The sequence below is a fragment of the Stegostoma tigrinum genome, chromosome 39 (assembly GCF_030684315.1).
Source record: "Stegostoma tigrinum isolate sSteTig4 chromosome 39, sSteTig4.hap1, whole genome shotgun sequence".
NCBI classification, from domain to species: domain Eukaryota; kingdom Metazoa; phylum Chordata; class Chondrichthyes; order Orectolobiformes; family Stegostomatidae; genus Stegostoma; species Stegostoma tigrinum.
The window spans coordinates 15569605-15596252 of NC_081392.1; the positions used below are offsets into that span (position 1 = coordinate 15569605).

Below are 26648 nucleotides of genomic sequence, written 5' to 3' on the forward strand. Positions count from 1 at the left end.
TGTGTACAGTGTTACTAGAGGAACAGCACTGTGTACAGTGTATCTCGAGCAACAGCACTGTGTACAGTGTTACTAGAGGAACAGCACTGTGTACAGTGTTACTAGAGGAACAGCACTGTGTACATTGTTACTAGAGGAACAGCACTGTGTACAGTGTTACTAGAGGAACAGCACTGTGTACATTGTTACTAGAGGAACAGCACTGTGTACATTGTTACTAGAGGAACAGCACTGTGTACATTGTTACTAGAGGAACAGCACTGTGTACAGTGTTACTAGAGGAACAGCACTGTGTACAGTGTTACTAGAGGAACAGCACTGTGTACAGTGTTACTAGAGGAACAGCACTGTGTACAGTGTTACTAGAGGAACAGCACTGTGTACAGTGTTACTAGAGGAACAGCACTGTGTACATTGTTACTAGAGGAACAGCACTGTGTACATTGTTACTAGAGGAACAGCACTGTGTACAGTGTTACTAGAGGAACAGCACTGTGTACATTGTTACTAGAGGAACAGCACTGTGTACAGCGTATACGGGATAACAAAGTATGGAGCTGGATGAACACAGCAGGCCGAGCACCCTATTCTCCAGCATCTGCAGTTTCCATTATCTCTGTGTACGGTGTATTTGATTTGATTGATTTATTGTCACACGTACTGAAATACAGTGAAATGCTTTGTTTATGAGCGGTACAGGCAGATCACAGCATGCAACAGATGTACAGATCAAAAAAACTTAGAGGCATACAGATTACATTATTTGAGGTTAGAGAGTCCATTCGTCTGTCTGATAACGGCCAGAAAGAAGCTGTTCCTGAACCTGCTTGTGCGTGAGATCAGGTTTCCTTATCTTCTGCCTGATGGAGCAGGCTGTAGGAGATCATTGCCGGAGGGTGAGGGGTCTTTGATGATGGCCACCTTTCTGTGGCAGTGAGCTGTGGAAATGGAGTCCCTGGATGGAAGGTTGGCTTCCCTGATGGTCTGGGGCTGCGCTCACCACCCTCTGTAGTTTCTTACAGTCCTGGGCAGAGCATTTGCTGTACCAGCTGTTATAGACCCTAACGGTCTGCTTTCAATGGTGCATCTGTAGGAGTCGGTGAGGGTCCTTATGGACGTGTGAAATTTCCTGAGCTGTCTGAGGAAGAAGAGACTACTTGACCGTCACATCCACATGGGAAGACCAGGACAGGCCATTGGTTATCATCACTGTGAGGAACTTGATACTCTTCGCCATCACAACCTCAGTCCCACTGATATAGATGGGGACGTGTTCACCTCCTTTCTTTCTGAAGTTGATGATTTGTTGTTTAGTTTTGCCGATGTTGAGAGAGATTGTTTTCATTGCATCGTGTCATCAAGCCCTCTATCTCCCTTCTGTATATTTTGACTCGCTGTCATTAGATATCTGTCCCACTATGGTGGTGTTATCAGCGAACCTGTAGATGGGGTCTGTTCAGAACTTGACAACACTGTTGTAGGGAGCTGAGGACACATCCCTGGGAATCTCCAGTGTTGAGTGTTATTTTGGAGGAGATGCAGTTGTCTATCCTCACTGATTATGGTCTGTGGGTCAGAAAGCTGAGGATCCAGTGCAGGGGGCAGAGCTGAGACCAGGGTCTCGGAGTTTTGCCATCAGCCTGCAGGGGATAATGGTGTTAAAGCTGTAGTCAATGAGCAGGAGTCTGATGTAGGTGTCTTTGTTGTCCAGATGTGACAGGAATGAGTGCAGTGCTAGCGATATGATGTCCTCTGTGGACTTATGTCGGAAGGCGAACAGTAGGGGATTGAGGCAGGCTGGGAGACTGGAGTTAATGTGAGCTGTGAGCCATGGCCAGCCTCTCAAAGCACTTCATGATTATTGAAGTCAGAGCTATTGATCAGTCATCATTAAGGCACACTCCTGGGTACGGGGATGATGGTGGCCTTCCTGAAGTAGGTGGCGACTTTGGGCTGGAGGAAGGAGAAGTTGAAGATGGTAGTTAATACCACCTGCCAGTTGGTCCACATGGGATCCAAGTGCTCGGCCAGGAGCACCACCCGGGCCCAGCAGCTTCTGAAGTGGTGACAGAGGGGGTCATATTCTGCTCAAACCGAGCAGAGAAAGTGTTGAGTGTGTCAGGGAGGGATGTGTCATTGTCCGCTATCTTACACTGTTTTGTTTTATATCCCATCATGTCATTTAGGCCTTGCCATAGATGGTGGGAGTCTGTTTGGTTGGTGTGGGCTTCTAACTTGTCCCAATTCTGCTGGGACACTCACTCACTCACTCACTCACTCACTCACTCACTCACTCACTCACTCACTCATACTCACTCACTCACTCATACTCACTCACTCACACTCACTCACTCACTCACACAAACACACTCACTCACTCACACAAACACACTCACTCACTCACACAAACACACTCACTCACTCACACAAACACACTCACTCACACAAACACACTCACACACAGATGCAGACACACGCACCCTCACTCTCGCAGACACACACACACACACACACACACACACACACACACACACACACACACACACACACACACACACACACACACACACACACACACACACACACCACAAACCTCATGTACAGAAGCTTTAATTGAAATTTGCAGTGACTGCAATATCCTCTCTCCATCTGTCGCACAGATAAGAAGGATTAGATTCCAATCTGTGATGTCTAGTTTACAGGCTCTTATCAAACCGAAAGCTGACCAGTCAGGGGCATTAATTCATTTGGTCCTGTTTTTATTTTGAGTCATGTTAAATCTGAGATACAACGGGCAGATTGGGACCAAAGTGGACCGGGTTTTGCAGGCCCAACTCGCTCCTGTGGGTTTAAAACAACACTTCGGTTTCTCAGCCACCTCAGGTTTCACTCTCCCTTACTACCAACTACCCCCCTCCACAAACACCCTCTCCCCACCTCCCACACCCCCCATTACAATTCCACCTCCCTTATAACATTAAAACTTGGGGATTGTCAGGGGGTTCAAGCCTGGGGACCCAGTGTAGATGGAAGTTCCCAGCCCAGTCACAGGGATGGGGGCTGGGGGGGGGGATCATTGTCAGAGGCACTGGCTATCAGAGGGCAGTTAAAAGTCAACCACATTGGTGTGGGTCTGGAGTCACATGTAGGCCAGGCCGGGTAAGGATGGCGGTTTCCATCCCTAAAGGACATCAGTGAACCAGGTCTGTTTCTCCAACAATTGATTCATCTTTAATTCCAGACTATTTTGCACTCAAGTCAAATTCCACCATCTGCATGATCCCCACAACAACACCAGGCTCTCTGAATTAACGTTCCAGCGACAATACCTCTGGGCCGTCACCTCCCCTCTTCTCGGGCTGGGGGGGATGATTGGGGTCGGGGAGCCGATTAACAACCCGACTATTTTGGGAAAAGGGCCAGAGGGTGGGATTCTGCCCCAGTGTCTATCGTCCCCCTCAACGCCATGGAAGAGATTTGTTCAATCGTCGCCAGTTTGTGGGATCTTGCTCTGCGCAAATCGTTTACTGCATTTCCTACCCTGCGACAGTGATCAATTTATCCTCTGGGGTGTGATGAGGGTAGCATCGGATCTCTGTTGTCCCAGTTCTTCCTGCACTGAATGTCTTTCTAACCCAGCGCCAGAGGGCAGTTTGCCCCCTTCCTGCGTCACAGAGTTTGGTCCAACCAGTCCATGCTGACCATAATCCCGAACTAAACTAATCCCCCCGCCCGCTCCTGGCCCATACCCCTCCAAAACTTTCCTATTCATGTACTTATCCAAACATCTCTTATATGTTGTAACTGTACCCACATCCACCACTTCCTCTGGGAAGCTCATTCCTCACACGAACCACTCTGTGTAAAAAAACTTTCCCCTCATGTTTTTCCTAAACCATTCTCCTCTCATCTTAAAAATACACCCCCGGTCTTAAAATGCCCCGGGGAAAAGACACCTGCCTCTCACCTTATACATGCCCCTCAGAGTTTTATAAACCTCTATAAGGTCACCCCTCAACATCCCACCCTCCAGTGAAAAAAATCCCAGCCTCTCTTTTACAAATCAAACCCTCTATTCCTGGCAACGTCCTGGTAAGTCTTCTCTCCAGCTTAATAATGTCCTTCCTGCAGCAGGGGCACCAGAACTGGACACAGCGCTCCAGAAGAAGCCCCTTCAATGTCCTGTACAACCTCAACATAATATATCACCATTCTATCAGCGTCACTAGGGTCAAATCCCTGGAATTCCCCCCCTAAATATTGTGGATGTCCGTACAGTGTGCGGACTGTAGCAGTTCAAGAAGCGGCCCACCAACTTCTCAACGGGGCAACTAGGGATGGACAGCATGTACCGGACACAGCCAGTGATGCTCACATTCCTGTGAATGACTTTTTAAAAAACTCGTTGCTGTGGGTCTGGAGTCACATGTCGGCCAGGCCAGGTGAAGATGGCAGATTTCCTTCCCCAAAGGTCATTAGTGAACCAGGTGGGGTTTTACAGCAATGAGTGTTCGTTCTGTGGGTCACCTTCCGCTGATGAACTTTCAATTCCAGATTTTTAAATGAATTGGTTTGGAATTTCTCAAGCTGCTGGGGTGGGATTTGAGCCCAGAGCTTCTAGCCTAGGGCCTTGTGGATGAATAATCCAGTGATATTTGATTTGATTTGATTTATTATTGTCACACGTATCCAGGTATAGTGAAAAGTTTTGCTTTGCTAGCAGCACAGGCAGACGGTACCATGCAAAGTACATTTGGGTAACAGAACAGAGTGAGGAATACAATGTTACAGCTGCAGAGAAGGTGCACTCAGAGTGGATCAACATTAAATTTAACATTTGAGAGTTCCATTCAGCAGCTTGATAACAGCAGGGGAAGAAGCTGTTCTTGAATCTGATGATACTTGTGTTTAAGTTTTTGTATCTTCTGCTTTCCAGGAGAAATTGGAAGAGAGTATAACTGGGGTGAGAGGGGTCTTTGATGATGTTGGATGCTGTCTTGAGGCAGTGGGAAGTGTAGTTGGAGTCAGTGGATGGGAGGTCGGTTTGTGTGATGGACCGGGCTGTGTTCACAACTCTCCACAGTTTCTTATGGACCTGGGCAGAGCATATTCCTAGCATTCCACTGTTTTCAAAAACAACACCTCATCTTCTGCCTCGGTTCCTTACAGCTCTCAGGACCCAACATTGAGCTGAGCAATTTAAGAACATCAACCCCCTCTGCCTTTCCCCAAACACCTGCGTCCTGTTCAGTATCGCACTGCTCCGAGCACAAAGGCCCGAAAAGTCAGCCTTCCTGCTCCTAAGATGCTGCTTGGCCTGCTGTGTTCACCCAGCTTCACACTTTGTTATCTCGGATTCTCCAGCATCTGCAGTTCCTATTATCTCTGATACAATTTTAACCTCACTGCGAAGCCTCTTCTAAGGATGCCTAACCTGAAGAAGTTAGCCTCCTCCCTCCGGACAAACCTCAAGAGATCTCCCTCCCACTGCACTGTCTCCTCTCCACCAATCTTCTCCTCTAACCATCTTTGATCTGCCTCCCACTCTCTCCCTATTTATTGCAGAACCCTCTTCCCCTCCCCTGTTTCTGATGAAGGGTCTAGGCCCGAAACGTCAGCCTTCCTGCTCCTCTGATGCTGCTTGGCCTGCTGTGTTCATCCAGCTCCACACCTTGTTATTTCAACTATTTACAGTCCTTGTTAGCACCCTCCTAACAATTATCTCTCTCAGCTTGTCATCAGCAATCTCTTTGTTTGCCCAGTCCTTTTATTGTCTCTCTCTCTCTCACCGGACACTGTCCCTATGTAGTCTATTGGCTTCCCACCGCTGACCCTACCCCCGTCATCAACATAAATACCACCCTTTCCTAACTATTTTCCATTCTGAAGAAGAGTCACTGGACGCAAATGATGGAATTTTGAGTTTTAAAAAAATTCTGGAAGTAAGAATCTACAGATCCATTGTCAATTGTCAGAAAAACCCCATCTGGTTCACTAATGCCCTTTAGGGAAGGAAACTGCCATCCTTACCTGATCTGGCCCACATGTGACTCCAGACCCACAGCAACTTTGTTGACTCTCAACTGCTCACCAAAATGGCCTAGCAAACCTCTCAGTTGTACCAATCGCCACCAAGTCTCAAAGAAATGAAACTGGGCAAATCATCTGGTATTGACCTAAGCCCTGGAAAAGACTACAGAACAAACAGCCCTGTTGACCCTGCAAAATCCTCCTCGCTAATATTGGGGGTTGGTGCCAAAATTGGGATAGCTGTCTCACAGACCAGTTGAGATGCTGAGTCTCAGCAGCGTGTACCAGCTACAAGATGCCCTGCAGAATTTCACCAAAGATCCTCAGGTAGCACCTTCCAAACTCACGACCACTTCATCTAGAAGAACAAGGGCAGCAGATACACGGGAACACCAGCCCCCTACAAGTTCCAGTCCGAGCCCCTCACCATCCCGACTTGGAAATATATCGCTGTTCCTTCAGTGTCCCTGGGTCAAAATCCTAGAATTCCCTCCCTAAAGGGCATTGTGGGTCAACCCACAGCACATGGACTGCAGCAGTTCAAGAAGGCAGCTCACCCCCACCTTCTCAAGGGGCAAATAGGGATGGGCAATAAATGCTGGCCCAGTCAGAGACACCCACCTCCCGCAGATAAATAGAAAATAAAACATTAACTTTTTCTCTCTCCACAGATGCAGCCAGACCTGCTGAGTTTCTTCGACACTTTCTGTTTGTGTTTCAGCTCTCCAGCATCCACAGTTCTATAAGACCATAAGACCTGGGAGCAGAAGTTAGGCCATTTGGCCCATCGAGTCTGCTCCGCCATTCAATCATGGGTCTGCTTTTAATCAATGCATCCCACTGCTGTAAAACTTTTTTCTCCCTCCTTGGGGATTTTTATTCTTAATATATTCAAAATGGCACCAGAATGTGGCAACAGTCAAAGCTTTTCATTATATCTTACCGTAATATTCACTGTGAAGAACAAATGACAATATATCACTCAATTCATTATATTGGTTCCTGATTAGCGAGCGGGTGGGTCAAAGGTTATGGGGAGAAACATATCAGTGTGGAGCTAGAGGAACATAGCAGGCCGGGCAGCGTCGAAGGAGCAGGAAAGTTAACGTTTCGAGTCGGGACCCGTCTTCATTTTCTGAAGAAGAGCCTGACCCGAAACGTTGACTCTCCTGCTCCTCCGATGCTCCCCGGCCTGCTGCATTCCTCCAGCTTCACACTGTGTTACCTCTGACTCCAGCATCAGCAGCGCTTGCCATCTTTGAGAAACATGTCAAAAACGGTTGAATGGTGGAGCAGATTCAATCGGCCCGAGCGGCCACATTCTCCTCTTATACCTTAATGGTCAGCAGGAAGATTGTGTCAACCTTGACACTGGTTGCCATTTGATGTATTTGCCACCAGAGGGCAGGACTGTACACTCTCCTCTTGGCATAACCTGAGATTCCGCGCAGTGGCCCCTTTAATTCCAGCCGCAGGCTGTGTTCCCATGGTTACTGGTGTTCAGTGGAGATTAAATATTTTAATGTCTGAAGTATAAATTGTGACAACAATAACTACCATCCAATTATACTGAAACAAGGAGAAATGTCTTCACTTGCCTTCATTGCTCAGATCTTTGAGGAGAGGAGTTGGGGACGTCATGTTGAGGTTGTATAGGACGATGGTGAGGCCTCTTCTGGAGGACCGAGTCCGGTCCTGGTCTCCGTACTATTGGAAGGATATTATTAAATCGGAGAGGGTTCAGATGAGATTTACCGGGAATAGAGGGTTTCAGTTCTGCAGATAAGCTGGATAGGCTGGGACGTTTTTCCACTGGAGCTTAGGAGGTCGAGAGGGGTGACCTTGTAAAATCATGTGGGGTGTAGATGAGGTGAATGACAGGGGTCATTTCCCTTGGGTGGGGGATTGCAAGGCCGGGGGCATTTTTAAAGGTGAGAAGGGAAAGGTTTAAAAAGGACACGAGGGGCAGCTTTTTTACACAGCGAGTGGTTCCTGTGGGAATGAACTTTCAGAGGAAGGAGTGGATGTGGGTACAGTTACAACATGTTATGAAGTTGGGTCGAGTTTTCATGAATTGGAAGGCAGGAAATTTGAATTTTACCTCCATCCTTTTTCTTCTTGTCATCTTCAGGAGGCATGTTGCTGCTTCAAGATGGCAGAGTCAAAAAGGATAAAGATCCAGTAAACAAGACCAGGGGTTGGGGCGGTTGGAGGGGTTTGACCCTGGGTGGGGGTGGGGGGCAAGTTCAAGAAGAAGAAGAAGAAGTGGTCAAAAGAGAAGCAAAGGGACAAGCTGAATAATTTGATTCTGTTTGACAAAGCCACATCTGATAAACCATTGACAGAGGTCCCCAACTACAAACTCACCAGGCCTGCTGTTGCCCCTGAAAGGTTAAAATTCAGCCATTCTCTCGCTCTGTATAGGGCTGCTCTCCAACAGCTGCTTTCAAAAGGCATGATCAAGTTGATGTGCAAACACAGAGTGCGAGTTATCAGGACAAAATGATACCATTTGCACACTTTGTGTGTGCCTATGTTTATAAATGTCCGCATACAGACAAAACACGAGCTCACAAAGGGACTTTGGCAAACTCTTTTCCACGCAATCATTTTTACCAGCAAATTCTAACTCCCTGCCTTCCAATTCATGAATACTCTACCCAACTTTGTCACAAAAGACCCTTGGATAAGTACATGAATATGAAAGGTTTGGAGGGATAAGGGCCAAGCGCAGGCTGCTGGGACTAGTTTAGTTTGGGAACATGGTTGGCATGGACTGATTGGACCAAAGGGTCCGTTTCCTTGCTGTCTGACTCCATGACCCACAGAATGGTGAGTCTGCGGAATTCCCAATCATAGAAAGCAGTTGAGACCACACCATTAAATGTTTCCAAGGAGCTCTTGAGGCTAAAGGGATCATCACCGAGCGTCAAGAGTAGAAGGACTGGATTCAATCGATGGGGTGCCAATTACTATTCACAACATCCACTGTACAACACATTGGAGATGAAAGGATGTATGGAGAGGAAACAAGAATAATTTATTTATTTCTGTGTTTCCTACTGTTGTTTTGTGTTTATTGATCTTTCATATTCACGCGACATCCCAAAACATCTTTCTGCCAATAAAAAATCAATAAGAAGTAATGGGGAGTCATAACGTAGATCTCGGCGCTACACAAAGGCAGTTAAAATTGGAGCATCCTGAGGAGAGACAATTCAAAGTATCATCAGAGCGAGGAGCTGATTGGTGGAAAACGGCAGATGGGCGGAAGGCGTCGTGTATTTGATATTGATTGGTGAGAGGAGCTGTCCATCTAGTCGACATAGGTGGAGCTGCACTGTTCTTCATGTCTATTGGTAAGCATAGCTGTCTATCAGAACGAGGGCGCCAGCGTTCGTGAAAATATTTAATGTTGATGGGTTAAAGTGGCTGTCCATCAGATGCCGGGCGGGTGGGATCCTGACTTTCTTGACAACGATCGGTGCAATGAGCTGTCTGTCAGTATTGAGGGGCGGGACATCACTACCGTAGATGGTGATTGGCTGGCAGTCACAGGAGGGTGGGAAATCAGAATTTTAACTGCTGATTGGTGAAATAGCTGTCCGATATGTAGGCATGGGCGGGGCCGTACTAATCCTGATGCGGAATGGTGCAGTGGAATGCCAATCATACAGTACGGGGGCGGGGTTGCAGGTATCCTGATGCTGAATGGTCAATATGGCCATCTATCAGCCCCGTGTCAGGCGGCTCGACAGCAGCATACCGGGTGATGAGTGGTCAACAGTGCTGTCTATCAGCGGAAGAGAGGCGGGATGTCTGAAGCTCTGATGTTGATTGGTGAGGCGAGCTGTCCTTCAACCGCGGAGAGGTGGAGTTTAGGCCGTGGTGCAGGGAGGTCCCAGGAGTTGGTGAGGCCGAGTCTTCGGTGGCGGGGCCTTCGAGCTGGGATCCCACGGTTAGTGCTTCACCGGAGGCCGCTGGCTCCCATCGAGGATCCGTCTGAGGGGAGGAGGCGGTAGTGACTGAGCCCGAGATTCCCTCTTTCCCCCATTCCCCCCCTTACCCGACTCATACTCCTTCCCAGCCTCCCCTACCAACCCACCCCGCCCCGACCATCCCGCCCCCCGCCTCCCCTAGCAACCCCCCGCCCCTACCAACCCCGCCCCCCCTACCACCCCCCCCCCCAGCATCCCCTACCAACCGGCCGCCCCCCCCCCCACCCCCTGGTTCCCCTACCACCCCCCCCCCCCGGCTCCCCTGCCAACCCCCCCCGCCTCCCCTAGCAACCCCCCGCCCCTACCAACCCCGCCCCCCCGCCAACCCCCCCCCCGCTCCCCTACCAACCCCCCGTATCCCCTACCAACCCCCCCCCCCCCCCGTATCCCCTACCAACCCCCTGCCGCACCCCCCCTCCCCCGGCTCCCCTACCAACCGCCCCCCCCCCCCCCCCCCCCCGGTTCCCCTACCACCCCCCCCCCCGGCTCCCCTGCCAACCCCTCTGTCTCCCCTTCTGCCCCTGTCACCCCAACCCCCTACGTCCCCTTCTGCCCCTGTCACCCCAACCAGCCCCACCCTACCCTCTCCTACCCACCCCCTGCCTCCCCTACCAACCCCCATCTCCCCGAACCCCATTCTATTCCTCCCAGCCACTGTCTCTCCCTTTCCCACCCTCTCCCACCCCCGCCTCCCCACTCCACCCGTTCCCCTATACATTAAGCCCACTGTCAAATCTCCCCACTCAGCACCCACAGTCCTCACTCTCAACCCAGCGACCCCACCACTCCTCCACTCCCAACCAACCTTTCGCCCACCAAGGACCCACCATCAACATCTCCCCTACCCAGCAATCAACACCCCTCTTCTCCTCTGTCACCCAGTGCAAACCTGCCCACTACCCCCCATACCCAATTACACGAACTGTTGCCCATGCGCCACCCAATTTGTTCCACACCCTCCGCCCAAAACAGTATTTAGCCCCCCCCCCCCAGCCATGTCTGGACTTGCCAATAATTATGCTTCCTTTCCCTGCCCCTATCCACCCCACTCTGATTCTTCCCCCATTTTAACGTGTGTTTATTTTGTTACAGATGTGGGATGAGGTGACCAAGGTTTTGTGGGGTGCAGCCCGTGTGGGGAAGGCCTTCACAGAGAAACAGAGTCAGGAACTGAGGCTGGCTGCCTGCAGTACTGTGTTGGGGACTGCTCTGAGGAAGGCCCAAGTAGCTGCAGAGCGATGTGTCAGTTCTCTCTTCGTCCAGCGACAGGTAACAGATTGAGCGTGATGACCTGTCGCCCGGTCAGGAAGTGTTCTCTTAAATATTCAATCTGTCTTCCCAATAGGGACTCTCCACCATGGGTCAGTGGGTCATGCTCTGTTTTATGAATTAGGAGAAGTAGGCTTCTCCATCCCTTAAGCCTGCTGTACCATTAAATAAACTCAAAAGTTTAATTAAAAAATGTGATTCACTGGTTAACACTGCTGCCCCAGGGTTCCAGGTTCAATTCCAGCCTCAAGGGGACTGTACAAACTATACACAAACATTCTCTCTGTATCTGCGTGGGTTTCCTCTGGGTACTCTGGTTTTCTCCCACAGGGTGGATTGGCCATGCTAAAATACCCCATAGTCTCCAGGAATGTGCAGGATAGGTGGATTGAGCATGGGGAGTGCAGGGTTATAGGGATAGGGGTTGGCTCTGGGTGGGATGCTATTCAGAGGGCCAGTGTGGACAGGATTGGCCAATATGGCCCTTTCCCACATTGTTTTAAAAAATTTTGATCGACCACCTTCCTGCCAACCCCTTTCCCACCTGCTTTGCTTATCCAGAAGCTATCTATCACTTAATGTCCAGGCTTCCAACACACTTTCAGGAAGAGTTCCAAAGACTCATGAACCTCAGTGAGAAGAAAATTCTCCAGATCCCTTTCTATAAATGACCAGACGTCCTTCTGAACTGCCCAGTTGTTGAGCTAATGAGTGTGTTCATGTGTTGGTTTCAAATCCACTGCAGAACATCGATCTCGGAGGTCCCACACAACCAGTGAAAGGAATTAGTGGGAACATCAGTGACACCTTATTTCATAAATGTTGACCCTGTCTGAGCAAGAAGATTGTGGGATTAAGTGCCACTCCCAGGGCTTGAACACACAAACCAGGCTGAGCAGTCAGCATATCACTGAGGGAGCGCAGCACTGTCAGAGCTGCTGTTTCTCAACTGAGATGTCAAACCGAGACCCCATCTGCCCTCGCTTCAGTCAATGTAAAATATCTTGCTTGTGCCCTGACCAATTTAACGCTCAGTTGACATGGCATAAAGAAGACTTGACCAGAGGCATAAGATCGAATGTCAGAATAGTACTATGGTGGGTTAATAAAATTAACCCAGAATTAAGATCTTGTAACTTCAATGGGATGTATTAACTGTCAGACCTTCCGCTCAATGGTTAGCACTGCTGCCTCACAGCGTCAGGGTCCATTTCCACCTTTGGGTGACTGTCTGTGTGAAGTTTGCACATCTCGTGTCTGCGTGGGTTTCCTCCGAGTGCTCCGGTTTCCTCTCACAGTCCCAAAGACCCAAAGATTAGATGCCTAGGCGAAGCTAAATTGCCCATAGTGTCCAGGGATGTGCAGACTAAGTGGATTAGGGTTACAGAAAAAGATAGGGAGCTGGGTCTGGATGGAATGCTGCTCAGATGGTTGGTGCAGACTCAATGGGCCAAATAGACTGCTTCCACACTGTAGGGATTGTATGATTCCGTGGCTCCAATATGTCGTCTTCCTGTTTCTTAACACTCTCCACCCTGCACTCCCTGCTCCCACAATCTCTCATGGTCTCTGGGCTTTGTCCTCCCTGTTTCCTACACTCCTGCTGTCCCCACTTCTAAAACAGCAGTGTGGTTCTCTTGTCTTCAGTTCCCAGTCCATCAGTATCTGCATTCAAGGGAGCTTCTGCTGTCACCTCCAGAAATCAGAGACCTCTTCACTTCTCAGCATTCTGCAGGGATTCTTCTCTCTGACCCTCTGGCCCATTCCTCCAAGCTCCTGTGGCGTCTTCCTGTCCAGGTGTGTAAGGTGTAATACTTAGATTTATACAGTGCAGAAAAGACCCTTCAGCCCATCGAGTCTGCACCAACATAACTGCCACTAAAATTGCGCTAATTCCAATTTCCTGCACTTGTCCCGTATCCTTGAACGTTATTGTATTTGAAGCACTCATCCAAATTTTTTCCAACCTCCGCTACCTTCCCAAACAGTGCATTCCAGATTCCTGTCACCCACTGAGGCCGGGGTGGGGGGGTGGTGCGGTGGGGGAGTGCTTCTTCAAAATCCCCTCTGAATCTTCTGCCTCTTACCATGTCCTCTCACAATTGACCACTCAATCAGGGGTACAGCTGCTCTCTATTCACCCTGTCCCTACCCCTCATCATCGTACATACTGCAATCATGTTCCCCACTCAGTCTTCTTTGCTCTAAAGAAAAATATCCAAGCCTGTCTAGTCCCTCCTCATAGTTCAATTTGTCCATTCCAGACAACATCCTGGTAACTTATCCCTCTACTTCCTTTTACCCTCTCACTCCTCATCATCTCAGGCCCCAGACACGAGGTCCAGGAGAAGCAGCAATTTATCTGTTTTTTTTTCTCCAATCCCTTCTACTGTTTCCAATGCTCACAATGCATCGGGGAGATCAAACGCCGACTAGGGGTCTGCAAATGTGACCCTGACATTCTAGTTTCCCGCCATTTCTATAATGCCAGCTTGCATTCATGCTAAGCTTTCCCTTCTGGCCTGCTGCAGTATTGCAGTCAAGCCTAATGCAAGTTATTTTTTCCATATTCACTAGTGGGATGTGGGCATTGCTGGCTGGTCCGGCATTTATTGCCCAACTCTAGTTGGCCTTGGGAATGCTGGAAGAACATCTCCAATATTTTTTACTTTTTCAGCACCTTACAGTCTTCAGGATTCAACCTCCAAGTTCAATGAATTGGGACTATGAACTCTGAACTATATTTGATTAACCACCGCCCTCTGCTTTGTGTCTTGTTTGCATGGGTTTGCTCAAATTCTACTGTCAACACCTACCATTAATGCACGTTCTGCGTATACTCCTGCGGCCTTTTATAGAATCTTAGAGTCATACAACGGAAACAGACCCTTCAGTCCAACACGTCCGTGCTGACCAAGGATCCCAATCTGACCTACTTGCATTTGCTGGCATTTGGCCCTTATCCCTTTAAACTCTTCCTATCCATATACTCGTTCAGGTGCCTTTTAAATTGTTTCTGCCTCCACCACTGCCCCTGGCAGCTCATTCCACATACGTACCACCCTCTGCATGAACAGGGGTTATCCCTCAGGTCCTTTTCAGATCTTTTACCGTCTCACCTTAAAGCTATGCCCTCTAGTTCTGGACTCCAAAAGGTGTTGGCTATTCACCCTATTCGTGATTTTATAAACCTCTTGAAGGTCACCCCTCGGTCTCCAACATTCCAGGGAAAATAGCTCCTGGCTATTCAGCCTTTCCATATAACCTCAAACCCTCCAGTCCCAGCAACATCCTTAAAAAATCTTTTCTGCACCCTCTCAAGTTTAACAACACCCTTCTTACAGAAGGGCAACCAGAATTGTACGCAGTTTTCCAAAAGTGGCCTCACTAATCTTCTGTACAGCTGTAACATGATGTACTAACTCCTACACTCAGTGCACTACCCAATGAAGGTGAGCGCACCAAATGCTTTCTTTACCACCCTGTCAACCTGTGACTCCATTTTCAAGGAACTATGTGCCTGCACCCCGTTGTCTGTTTGTTCGGCAACACTCCCAAGGCCCTGCCGTGAGCTGGAGAAGTCCTGCCCCAATCTGCCTTTCCAAAGTGCAATACCTCACATTTATCGAAATTAAACTCCACCTGCCACTCTTCTGATCCAGGTCCCATTGTACTCGGGGAGAGAGATAACCTTCTTCACTGTCCACGACACCTCTAAATTTAGTGTCATCTACAAAATTACTAACCATACCTCCTATATTCACATCCAAATCGTTTATATAAAATGACATAAAGCAGTGGACCTAATATTGGTCATTACAGCACACGGCTGGTTACAGGCCTCTACAACCACCCTCTCCAACCTTCAAGCTGAATTTTAAAACATCGAACAGTGCAGCACAGTACAGGCCCTTCAGCCCACGATGTTGTGCCAACCTATTATCCTACTAAGATCAATCTACCCTGCATACCCTGCATTTTACTATCATCCATGTGCCTACCCAAGAGTTGCCTAAATGTCTCTAAAGTATCTGACTCCACTATCACTGCCAGCAGCAAATTCCACATGCCCACCACACTCTGTGTAAAGAACCTACCACTGACATCTCGCCTATGCCTTCCTCCGGTTGCCTTAAAATTGTGCCTCCTCGTGATAGTCATTTCTGCCCTGGGAAAAACTTTTGTATCCAGTTGGCTAGCTCCCTCCGGGTCCCATCTGATCTAACCTTAAAAACCAATCTACCATGCAGAACCTGAATAAACATTTTGCTGAAGTCCATATAGACAGCGCCTACTGCTCTGCCTTCATCAATCTTCTTTGTCACCTCTTCAAAAAAATTCAATCAAGTTGGTAAGACGTGATTTTTCATGGACAAAGCCATGTTGACTATCCCTAATCAGTCTTTGCTTTTCCAAATCAGTGTAAATCCTGTTCTTCAGAATTCCCTCCAATAACTTGCACACTGCTGATGTAAGGATCACTGGTCTGTAGCTCCCTAGATTCTCCTAACCGCATCCCTTAAATAATGGCACCACATTGGCCAGTCTCCAGTCTTCTGGTGCCTCACTCAAGACCATAAGACATAGGAGTGGAAGTAAGGCCATTCGCCCCATCAAGTCCACTCCGCCATTTAAATCATGGCTGGTGGACATTTCAACACCACTTCCCTGCACTCTCCCCGTAGCCCTTGATTCCTTTTGAGATCAAGAATTTGTTGATCTCTGCCTTGAAGGCATCCAACGTCCCGGCGGCCACTGCACTCCGTGGCAATGAATTCCACAAGCCCACCACACTCTGGCTGAAGAAATGTCGTCTCATTTCAGTTTTAAATTTACCCCCTCTAATTTTAAGGCTGTGCCCACGGGTCCTAGTTTCCCCGACTAACAGAAACAACTTCCTAGCGTCCACCCCTTCTAAGCCATACATTATCTTGTAAGTTTCTATTAGATCTCCCCTCAACCTTCTAAACTCTAATGAGTACAATCCCAGGATCCTTAGCTGTTCATTGTATGTTAAACCTACCATTCCAGGGATCATCCGTGTGAATCTGCGCTGGACACGCTCCAGGGCTAGTATGTCCTTCCTGAGGTGTGGGGCCCAAAATTGGACACACTTATGGCTATTGATGATACAGGTATCTCAGTAAGGGACTCTGCAACCTCTTCCCCTCGTTTCCCACAAAGTTTGGAAACACCTAGAACATTACAGCGCAGAACAGGCCCTCAGGCCCTGACCTGTGAAACCAAACTGAAGCCCATCTAACCTACACTGTTCCATTATCATCCATATGTTTATCCAATGACCATTTAAATGCCCTTAAACTTGGCGAGTCAACTACTGTTGCAGGCAGGGCATTCCACGCCCTTACTAGTCTCTGAGTAAAGAACCTACCTCTGACATCTGTCCTATATCTATCACCCCTCAATTTAAAACTATGTCCCCTCGTGCTAGCCACCTCCATCCGAGGAAAAAGGCTCTCACTGTCCACCCTATCTAATCCTCTGATCATCTTGTACGTGACCTTCTTCTCTGCCCCTGGGGATTTATCTACCTTTATGCATTTTAAGACCTCTAGCACCACCTCTTCTGCATTATGAACTTTTTTTCAAACTGCTCTATTTATTTCCCTAAGTTCCTCAACTTTCATATCTTTCTCCAGGGTAAATACTGATGCAAAATATTCATCTAGTATCTCACCCATCTCTTGTCGTTCCACACATGCCCTGTTCACTCTCTAGTTACTCCTTTGCTGTTAACGGACCTATAGAATCTCTCTGGATCTTGGTTATTGCTGTTTGCCAAATATCTCATGTCCCCTTTTTGCCCTCCTGATTTCCCTTTTAAATATACTCCTACTGCCCTTATACTCTTCTGGCGAATCCTCTCGATCCCAGCTGCCTATCCCTGATAAATGCCTCCTTTTTCTTGACCAGAGCCTCAATTTCTCTAGTCACCCAGCATTCCCTACGCCTACCAGCCCTGTCCTTCACGCAAACACAAACACACTGTCTCGTACTTACCTTGTTCTTAAAAGACCTCTCACCTCCCTGCCATCCTCGTACTTGCAAACAGGTTTCCCCAGTCAACTCTTGAAAATTCCTGTTCAATCCGTCAAAATTGGCCTTACTCCAATTTAGAACTTCGAAGTTTTTGATCAGTTCTGTCCTTTTCCATCACTATTTTAAAACTAGTAGAATTATGATCATTTGGCCCAAACAAAGTGTTCCCCACTGATACCTCAGTCACTTGCCCTGCCTTATTTCCCAACAGAAGGTTAATTCATAGTTATAGAGCTGTACAGCACAGAAACAGACCCTTCGGTCCAACTCATCCATGCTGACCAGAAATCCCAAGTTAATATTGCTTCTTCTCTAGTAGGTACCAGTTTGTTCAATCTTGTATTAATTGTTACTTTGCTTACACCCTCAGCATGTCACTCCTATGTGTTATTCCAGTCATTTTTGTTTGTCTCCAGCACCAACTTATTTTATTTAACTTGTTGTAATTATGTCCCTGCTTCAATTAATCAGATTATAGGTCATCCCCTCACTCGTTATTCAGCTGTTGACACTTTACCCACACCATCTGACACTCATGATCACCTGCAGAGACCTATTATTCAGCCTGTCACCACTCCATGCACCATGTGAATGATCTTTAGATCTCTAATTACGAAGTCTGTACCTGGATGCTCTCCTCACTTCGCCTGACAAAAAGGGCAGTGCGCTGATTTCAACTAAGCCTGTTTGACTATAACCTGGAGTAGTGTGACTTTTGACCTTGTCTGGGAGGTACGTCCACTTATTGAATAAGAAAGTTTTCTTGGACACACGAATTCCTCCCCATCCAAGCCCTTAACACGATGAAAGTCCCAGTCCTATATCTGGAAAGTTAAAAGTCCCTAACATTACAACCCTGTTTCTCCTACAGATATCTGAGATCTCCTGATATATTTGCTTCTCAATTTCCTGCTGACTATTAGGGACGTGATATCACAATCCCAAAAGGTGATCATCTCTCTCTCATTTTTAAGTTCCACCCATGTAACTCTTCTGGACGATCTCCCAAGAATATTCCCACCCACCCCGATACAGCCATAATGTTCTCCCTAATCAAAAATAACACGCGCGTGCAGACATAGATACAACCTCCCTGCCTATGGCATCTTCATCCTGGAACATTAAGCTCCAGTCTCCTCCGTCCCTGAGCCACGCTTCTGTACTAGCTATGATACCTCAGTCCCATGTTCTGAGCAAGCTCGCCATCTGTTCCACTCACTCCTCCCCACACTTCAGTCACTAGCGTTTAAAAACAATCATTTCCTAGTCTGGAAATATCCTGAAGAAGGGACATAGTGCATTCGAAATGTTAATTTGCGTTCCGCCTTCAGACCTGCTGCGTTCTTTTCAGCACTTCCTGCTATTTCTGGTTTCGGCATCTGCAGTACTGTGTTTGTATTCACTTCGCCATCTCCCTTCAGGAGGGAACCTGCTGTCCCGTTATGTAGTCTGGCCAATGAGGCTGCAGACCAGAAGCAGGTCTAACCAGTCATGCAGTTACCGCCACCAGCATGTGGAAGGCACTTCGGACTGTGAAACCCATGTAACTGAGGATGAGTGAGAAAGGGGTCGTGTTTGCTTGCTGTGTGCCCCTTGGCCAGAGTTTGCTCCGTTACTGAAGCGGCTAGTTTTTAGGAAGTACTTTCATTGTTCATGAAGACCTCTGACTGTGCAGTTTGTTTGCAGTTCATACTGGTGCAACCCTGAGCAGCAATAGACCCTAGAAAAATGATTTGCCTTTGGGGGGTTGGGAACCCAATATGACCTTTTGCTCTTGTCTTTCAGAGAGGAGTGCAGGCATTCAAAGGGCGCCCTCCATTTGACAGAGAAGGCGACGCCTCTCAATGGAACCTCGCCTCCGAGATGGCTCCTGAACATTCTGGCAGCGCAACGGGGGCAGGGAGCCGGGTGACAGCTGACAGCCAGTGGGCCAGGAGTTCCTCGCTGAGGGGGGACTGCCTGACTGGATCCAGTGGCGGCGCTGGCAAGAATTTCCTCTTCACGGCTGCGGCCCCTGGGCTGGGCCTGACCAGGGGCTTCCACGACGAGGCCTCGGTGAGGGGTCTGACACCTGAGGATATCGCCAAGGCTAGAAACACGAAGCCGAGCAGTGCAAAGTGCAGCCTGCCCAAAGCCCCAAAGCAAATGGTGAGAGCATCATTTGTCACAATACCAACAGGAGGAGGCCTGCTTTCCCAACCCATCCCTGTTCGTTTAGAACATGTTTCAGTCACTAATGACAGTCTGATCCAAGGAGGAACTCAAACCATTGATTGGCCTTAATGAGGGAAGGGGGGTGACGACGGAGTAAGTCTGATCAAAGATGTGTGCCCAGCAGGAGAGGTTGTTGATGAATTATGTTCTATTTTCTTTCCTCTCCCAGATAAGCGAGCGTGCTCGTGAAAGGAAAGTACCCTCCTCGCGAATCAGCCGCTTGGCAAACTTTGGAGGTAAGGCCCCTTGCACCTGGTGGGATTTGACCCCATGCCCCCACGGCGTGAGCCTGGACCCCTGTGACGTGTGACCACCGCACCATAACCTCCCCTTTGGATTCCAGCCCCAGGGCAGTGCAACATATGGACCCCCCCACCCCCAAAAGCACTTGTTCTTAGGGGAGGATTGAGTAACTGTGCTTCGTTGGCAGGTTTGGCGGTGAGCCTTGGCATTGGTGCATTGGCAGAAGTGGCCAAAAAGTCAGTGACTGGAAACCAGATGTCAAAAGGTGAGATCTCAGCACTTGAACTCTCAGTCCGCATGGTTCTCGTGTAATGCAGTTGATGATAGATTAAGTTTTCTTTTTTCTTTCTCAAACTTCTTTCTTTGTCTGTCTGTCTCTCTCCCTCTCCCTCTCCCTCTCCCTCTCCCTCTCCCTCTCCCTCTCCCTCTCCCTCTCCCTCTCCCTCTCCCTCTCCCTCTCCCTCTCCCTCTCCTCTCCCTCTCCCTCTCCCTCTCCCTCTCCCTCTCCCTCTCCCTCTCTGTGTCTGTCTCTCTCTCTTCCCCCCCCTCACACATTCTTTCTCTCTCGTGTTCTCTCTCTCGTGTTCTCTCTCTCGTGTTCTCTCTCTCGTGTTCTCTCTTCGTGTTCTCTCTCTCGTGTTCTCTCTCTCGTGTTCTCTCTCTCGTGTTCTCTCTCTCGTGTTCTCTCTCTCGTGTCTCTCTCTCGTGTTCTCTCTCTCGTGTTCTCTCTCTCGTGTTCTCTCTCTCGTGTTCTCTCTCTCGTGTTCTCTCTCTCTCTCTCGTGTTCTCTCTCTCTCTCTCGTGTTCTCTCTCTCTCTCTCGTGTTCTCTCTCTCTCTCCTCGTGTTCTCTCTCTCTCTCTCGTGTTCTCTCTCTCTCTCTCGTGTTCTCTCTCTCTCTCTCGTGTTCTCTCTCTCTCTCTCGTGTTCTCTCTCTCTCTCTCGTGTTCTCTCTCTCTCTCTCGTGTTCTCTCTCTCTCTCTCGTGTTCTCTCTCTCTCTCTCGTGTCTCTCTCTCTCTCTCGTGTTCTCTCTCTCTCTCTCGTGTTCTCTCTCTCTCTCTCGTGTTCTCTCTCTCGTGTTCTCTCTCTCGTGTTCTCTCTCTCTCGTGTTCTCTCTCTCTCTCTCTCGTGTTCTCTCTCTCTCTCTCGTGTTCTCTCTCTCTCTCTCTCTCGTGTTCTCTCTCTCTCTCTCGTGTTCTCTCTCTCTCTCTCGTGTTCTCTCTCTCTCTCTCGTGTTCTCTCTCTCTCTCTCGTGTTCTCTCTCTCTCTCTCGTGTTCTCTCTCTCTCTCTCGTGTTCTCTCTCTCTCTCTCGTGTTCTCTCTCTCTCTCTCTCTCTCGTGTTCTCTCTCTCTCTCTCTCTCGTGTTCTCTCTCTCTCTCTCTCTCGTGTTCTCTCTCTCTCTCTCTCTCGTGTTCTCTCTCTCTCTCGTGTTCTCTCTCTCTCTCGTGTTCTCTCTCTCTCTCGTGTTCTCTCTCTCTCTCGTGTTCTCTCTCTCTCGTGTTCTCTCTCTCTCTCGTGTTCTCTCTCTCTCTCGTGTTCTCTCTCTCTCTCGTGTTCTCTCTCTCTCTCGTGTTCTCTCTCTCTCTCTCGTGTTCTCTCTCTCTCTCTCGTGTTCTCTCTCTCTCTCGTGTTCTCTCTCTCTCTCGTGTTCTCTCTCTCTCTCGTGTTCTCTCTCTCTCTCGTGTTCTCTCTCTCTCTCGTGTTCTCTCTCTCTCTCGTGTTCTCTCTCTCTCTCGTGTTCTCTCTCTCTCTCTCGTGTTCTCTCTCTCTCTCGTGTTCTCTCTCTCTCTCGTGTTCTCTCTCTCTCTCGTGTTCTCTCTCTCTCTCGTGTTCTCTCTCTCTCTCGTGTTCTCTCTCTCTCTCGTGTTCTCTCTCTCTCTCGTGTTCTCTCTCTCTCTCTCGTGTTCTCTCTCTCTCTCGTGTTCTCTCTCTCTCTCGTGTTCTCTCTCTCTCTCGTGTTCTCTCTCTCTCTCGTGTTCTCTCTCTCTCTCGTGTTCTCTCTCTCTCTCGTGTTCTCTCTCTCTCTCGTGTTCTCTCTCTCTCTCGTGTTCTCTCTCTCTCTCGTGTTCTCTCTCTCTCTCGTGTTCTCTCTCGTGTTCTCTCTCTCTCGTGTTCTCTCTCTCGTGTTCTCTCTCTCTCTCGTGTTCTCTCTCTCTCTCTCTCTCTCTCGTGTTCTCTCTCTCTCTCTCTCTCTCTCGTGTTCTCTCTCTCTCTCTCTCTCTCGTGTTCTCTCTCTCTCTCTCTCTCTCTCTCTCGTGTTCTCTCTCTCTCTCTCTCTCGTGTTCTCTCTCTCTCTCTCTCGTGTTCTCTCTCTCTCTCGTGTTCTCTCTCTCTCTCGTGTTCTCTCTCTCTCTCGTGTTCTCTCTCTCTCTCGTGTTCTCTCTCTCTCTCGTGTTCTCTCTCTCTCTCGTGTTCTCTCTCTCTCTCGTGTTCTCTCTCTCTCTCGTGTTCTCTCTCTCTCTCGTGTTCTCTCTCTCTCTCGTGTTCTCTCTCGTGTTCTCTCTCTCTCTCTCGTGTTCTCTCTCTCTCTCTCTCTCGTGTTCTCTCTCTCTCTCGTGTTCTCTCTCTCTCGTGTTCTCTCTCTCGTGTTCTCTCTCTCTCGTGTTCTCTCTCTCTCGTGTTCTCTCTCTCTCGTGTCTCTCTCTCTCGTGTTCTCTCTCTCTCGTGTTCCTCTCTCTCGTGTTCTCTCTCTCGTGTTCTCTCTCTCTCGTGTTCTCTCTCTCTCTCGTGTTTCTCTCTCTCTCTCGTGTTCTCTCTCTCTCTCGTGTTCTCTCTCTCTCTCGTGTTCTCTCTCTCTCTCGTGTTCTCTCTCTCTCTCGTGTTCTCTCTCTCTCTCTCGTGTTCTCTCTCTCTCTCGTGTTCTCTCTCTCTCTCTCTCGTGTTCTCTCTCTCTCTCTCTCTCTCGTGTTCTCTCTCTCTCTCTCTTCTCTCTCTCTCTCGTGTTCTCTCTCTCTCTCTCTCGTGTTCTCTCTCTCTCGTGTTCTCTCTCTCGTGTCTCTCTCTCGTGTTCTCTCTCTCTCGTGTTCTCTCTCTCGTGTCTCTCTCTCGTGTTCTCTCTCTCGTGTTCTCTCTCTCTCGTGTTCTCTCTCTCTCGTGTTCTCTCTCTCTCGTGTTCTCTCTCTCGTGTTCTCTCTCTCTCGTGTCTCTCTCTCTCTCTCTCTCGTTCTCTCTCTCGTGCTTCTCTCTCTCGTGCTCTCTCTCTCGTGCTCTCTCTCTCGTGCTCTCTCTCTCGTGTCTCTCTCTCGTGTTCTCTCTCGTGTTCTCTCTCTCGTGTTCTCTCTCTCGTGTCTCTCTCTCGTGTCTCTCTCTCGTGCTCTCTCTCTCGTGCTCTCTCTCTCGTGCTCTCTCTCTCGTGCTCTCTCTCTCGTGCTCTCTCTCTCGTGTCTCTCTCTCGTGTTCTCTCTCTCGTGTTCTCTCTCTCGTGTTCTCTCTCTCGTGTCTCTCTCTCGTGCTCTCTCTCTCGTGCTCTCTCTCTCGTGCTCTCTCTCTCGTGCTCTCTCTCTCGTGCTCTCTCTCTCGTGCTCTCTCTCTCGTGCTCTCTCTCTCGTGTCTCTCTCTCTCTCTCTCGTGCTCTCTCTCTCGTGCTCTCTCTCTCGTGCTCTCTCTCTCGTGCTCTCTCTCTCGTGCTCTCTCTCTCGTGCTCTCTCTCTCGTGTCTCTCTCTCGTGTTCTCTCTCTCGTGTTCTCTCTCTCGTGTTCTCTCTCTCGTGTTCTCTCTCTCGTGTTCTCTCTCTCGTGTTCTCTCTCTCGTGTTCTCTCTCTCGTGTTCTCTCTCTCGTGTTCTCTCTCTCGTGTTCTCTCTCTCGTGTTCTCTCTCTCGTGTTCTCTCTCTCGTGTTCTCTCTCGTTCTCTCTCGTGTTCTCTCTCTCGTGTTCTCTCTCTCGTGTTCTCTCTCTCGTGTTCTCTCTCTCGTGTTCTCTCTCTCTCTCGTGTTCTCTCTCTCTCTCGTGTTCTCTCTCTCTCTCGTGTTCTCTCTCTCTCTCTCGTGTTCTCTCTCTCTCTCTCGTGTTCTCTCTCTCTCTCGTGTTCTCTCTCTCTCTCGTGTTCTCTCTCTCTCTCGTGTTCTCTCTCTCTCTCGTGTTCTCTCTCTCTCTCTCGTGTTCTCTCTCTCTCTCGTGTTCTCTCTCTCTCTCGTGTTCTCTCTCTCTCTCGTGTTCTCTCTCTCTCTCGTGTTCTCTCTCTCTCTCGTGTTCTCTCTCTCTCTCGTGTTCTCTCTCTCGTGTTCTCTCTCTCGTGTTCTCTCTCTCGTGTTCTCTCTCTCGTGTTCTCTCTCTCGTGTTCTCTCTCTCGTGTTCTCTCTCTCGTGTTCTCTCTCTCGTGTTCTCTCTCTCGTGTTCTCTCTCTCGTGCTCTCTCTCTCGTGCTCTCTCTCTCGTGTTCTCTCTCTCGTGTTCTCTCTCTCGTGTTCTCTTCTCTCGTGTTCTCTCTCTCGTGCTCTCTCTCTCGTGCTCTCTCTCTCGTGCTCTCTCTCTCGTGCTCTCTCTCTCGTGCTCTCTCTCTCGTGCTCTCTCTCTCGTGCTCTCTCTCTCGTGCTCTCTCTCTCGTGCTCTCTCTCTCGTGTCTCTCTCTCGTGCTCTCTCTCTCGTGCTCTCTCTCTCGTGTTCTCTCTCTCGTGTTCTCTCTCTCGTGTTCTCTCTCTCGTGTTCTCTCTCTCGTGCTCTCTCTCTCGTGCTCTCTCTCTCGTGCTCTCTCTCTCGTGCTCTCTCTCTCGTGCTCTCTCTCTCGTGCTCTCTCTCTCGTGCTCTCTCTCTCGTGCTCTCTCTCGTGCTCTCTCTCTCGTGCTCTCTCTCTCGTGCTCTCTCTCTCGTGCTCTCTCTCTCGTGCTCTCTCTCTCGTGCTCTCTCTCTCGTGCTCTCTCTCTCGTGCTCTCTCTCTCGTGCTCTCTCTCTCGTGCTCTCTCTCTCGTGCTCTCTCTCTCGTGCTCTCTCTCTCGTGTTCTCTCTCTCGTGTTCTCTCTCTCGTGTTCTCTCTCTCGTGTTCTCTCTCTCGTGTTCTCTCTCTCGTGTTCTCTCTCTCGTGTTCTCTCTCTCGTGTTCTCTCTCTCGTGTTCTCTCTCTCGTGTTCTCTCTCTCGTGTTCTCTCTCTCGTGTTCTCTCTCTCGTGTTCTCTCTCTCGTGTTCTCTCTCTCGTGTTCTCTCTCTCGTGTTCTCTCTCTCGTGTTCTCTCTCTCGTGTTCTCTCTCTCGTGTTCTCTCTCTTTCTCTCGTGTTCTCTCTCTCTCTCGTGTTCTCTCTCTCTCTCTCGTGTTCTCTCTCTCTCTCTCGTGTTCTCTCTCTCTCTCGTGTTCTCTCTCTCTCTCGTGTTCTCTCTCTCTCTCGTGTTCTCTCTCTCTCGTGTTCTCTCTCTCTCTCGTGTTCTCTCTCTCTCTCTCGTGTTCTCTCTCTCTCTCGTGTTCTCTCTCTCTCTCGTGTTCTCTCTCTCTCGTGTTCTCTCTCTCTCGTGTTCTCTCTCTCTCTCGTGTTCTCTCTCTCTCTCGTGTTCTCTCTCTCTCGTGTTCTCTCTCTCGTGTTCTCTCTCTCGTGTTCTCTCTCTCGTGTTCTCTCTCTCGTGTTCTCTCTCTCTCTCGTGTTCTCTCTCTCTCTCGTGTTCTCTCTCTCGTGTTCTCTCTCTCGTGTTCTCTCTCTCGGTTCTCTCTCTCGTGTTCTCTCTCTCTCTCGTGTTCTCTCTCTCTCTCTCTCGTGTTCTCTCTCTCGTGTTCTCTCTCTCTCGTGTTCTCTCTCTCTTCTCTCTCGTGTTCTCTCTCTCGTGTCTCTCTCTCTCTCGTGTTCTCTCTCTCTCGTGTTCTCTCTCTCGTGTCTCTCTCTCTCGTGTTCTCTCTCTCGTGTTCTCTCTCTCGTGTTCTCTCTCTCGTGTCTCTCTCTCTCGTGTTCTCTCTCTCTCGTGTTCTCTCTCTCGTGTTCTCTCTCTCGTGTTCTCTCTCTCGTGTTCTCTCTCTCTCGTGTCTCTCTCTCTCGTGTCTCTCTCTCGTGTTCTCTCTCTCGTGTTCTCTCTCTCTCTGTGTTCTCTCTCTCTCTCGTGTTCTCTCTCTCTCTCGTGTTCTCTCTCTTCTCTCGTGTTCTCTCTCTCTCTCGTGTTCTCTCTCTCTCTCGTGTTCTCTCTCTCTCTCGTGTTCTCTCTCTCTCTCGTGTTCTCTCTCTCTCTCGTGTTCTCTCTCTCTCTCGTGTTCTCTCTCTCTCTCGTGTTCTCTCTCTCGTGTTCTCTCTCTCGTGTTCTCTCTCTCGTGTTCTCTCTCTCTCTCGTGTTCTCTCTCTCTCTCTCTCTCTCTCGTGTTCTCTCTCTCGTGTTCTCTCTCTCGTGTTCTCTCTCTCTCTCGTGTTCTCTCTCTCTCGTGTTCTCTCTCTCTCTCGTGTTCTCTCTCTCTCTCGTGTTCTCTCTCTCTCTCGTGTTCTCTCTCTCTCTCGTGTTCTCTCTCTCTCTCGTGTTCTCTCTCTCTCTCGTGTTCTCTCTCTCTCTCGTGTTCTCTCTCTCTCTCGTGTTCTCTCTCTCTCTCGTGTTCTCTCTCTCGTGTTCTCTCTCTCTCTCGTGTTCTCTCTCTCTCTCGTGTTCTCTCTCTCTCTCGTGTTCTCTCTCTCGTGTTCTCTCTCTCTCTCGTTCTCTCTCTCTCTCTCTCGTGTTCTCTCTCTCTCTCTCTCTCTCTCGTGTTCTCTCTCTCTCTCTCTCTCTCTCGTGTTCTCTCTCTCTCTCTCTCTCTCTCTCGTGTTCTCTCTCTCTCTCGTCTCTCTCTCTCTCGTGTTCTCTCTCTCGTGTTCTCTCTCTCGTGTTCTCTCTCTCGTGTTCTCTCTCTCGTGTTCTCTCTCTCGTGTTCTCTCTCTCTCTCGTGTTCTCTCTCTCGTGTTC

General features: G+C 49.1%; 1 protein-coding gene across 1 annotated transcript in view; it reads left to right on the forward strand.

The window, feature by feature from the left end:
* The first annotated feature begins 9905 nt into the window (after nt 1–9905).
* coq8b (coenzyme Q8B) overlaps nt 9906–26648 on the forward strand; it is a 40034-nt gene continuing 23291 nt past the window's right edge. The window contains exons 1-5 of the mRNA XM_059640942.1: nt 9906–9988; nt 11121–11297; nt 19143–19505; nt 19741–19807; nt 20002–20079. Coding sequence (XP_059496925.1) covers nt 11121–11297; nt 19143–19505; nt 19741–19807; nt 20002–20079 — 685 coding nt within the window. The 5' untranslated portion in view covers nt 9906–9988. The remainder of the gene's footprint in view (nt 9989–11120; nt 11298–19142; nt 19506–19740; nt 19808–20001; nt 20080–26648) is intronic.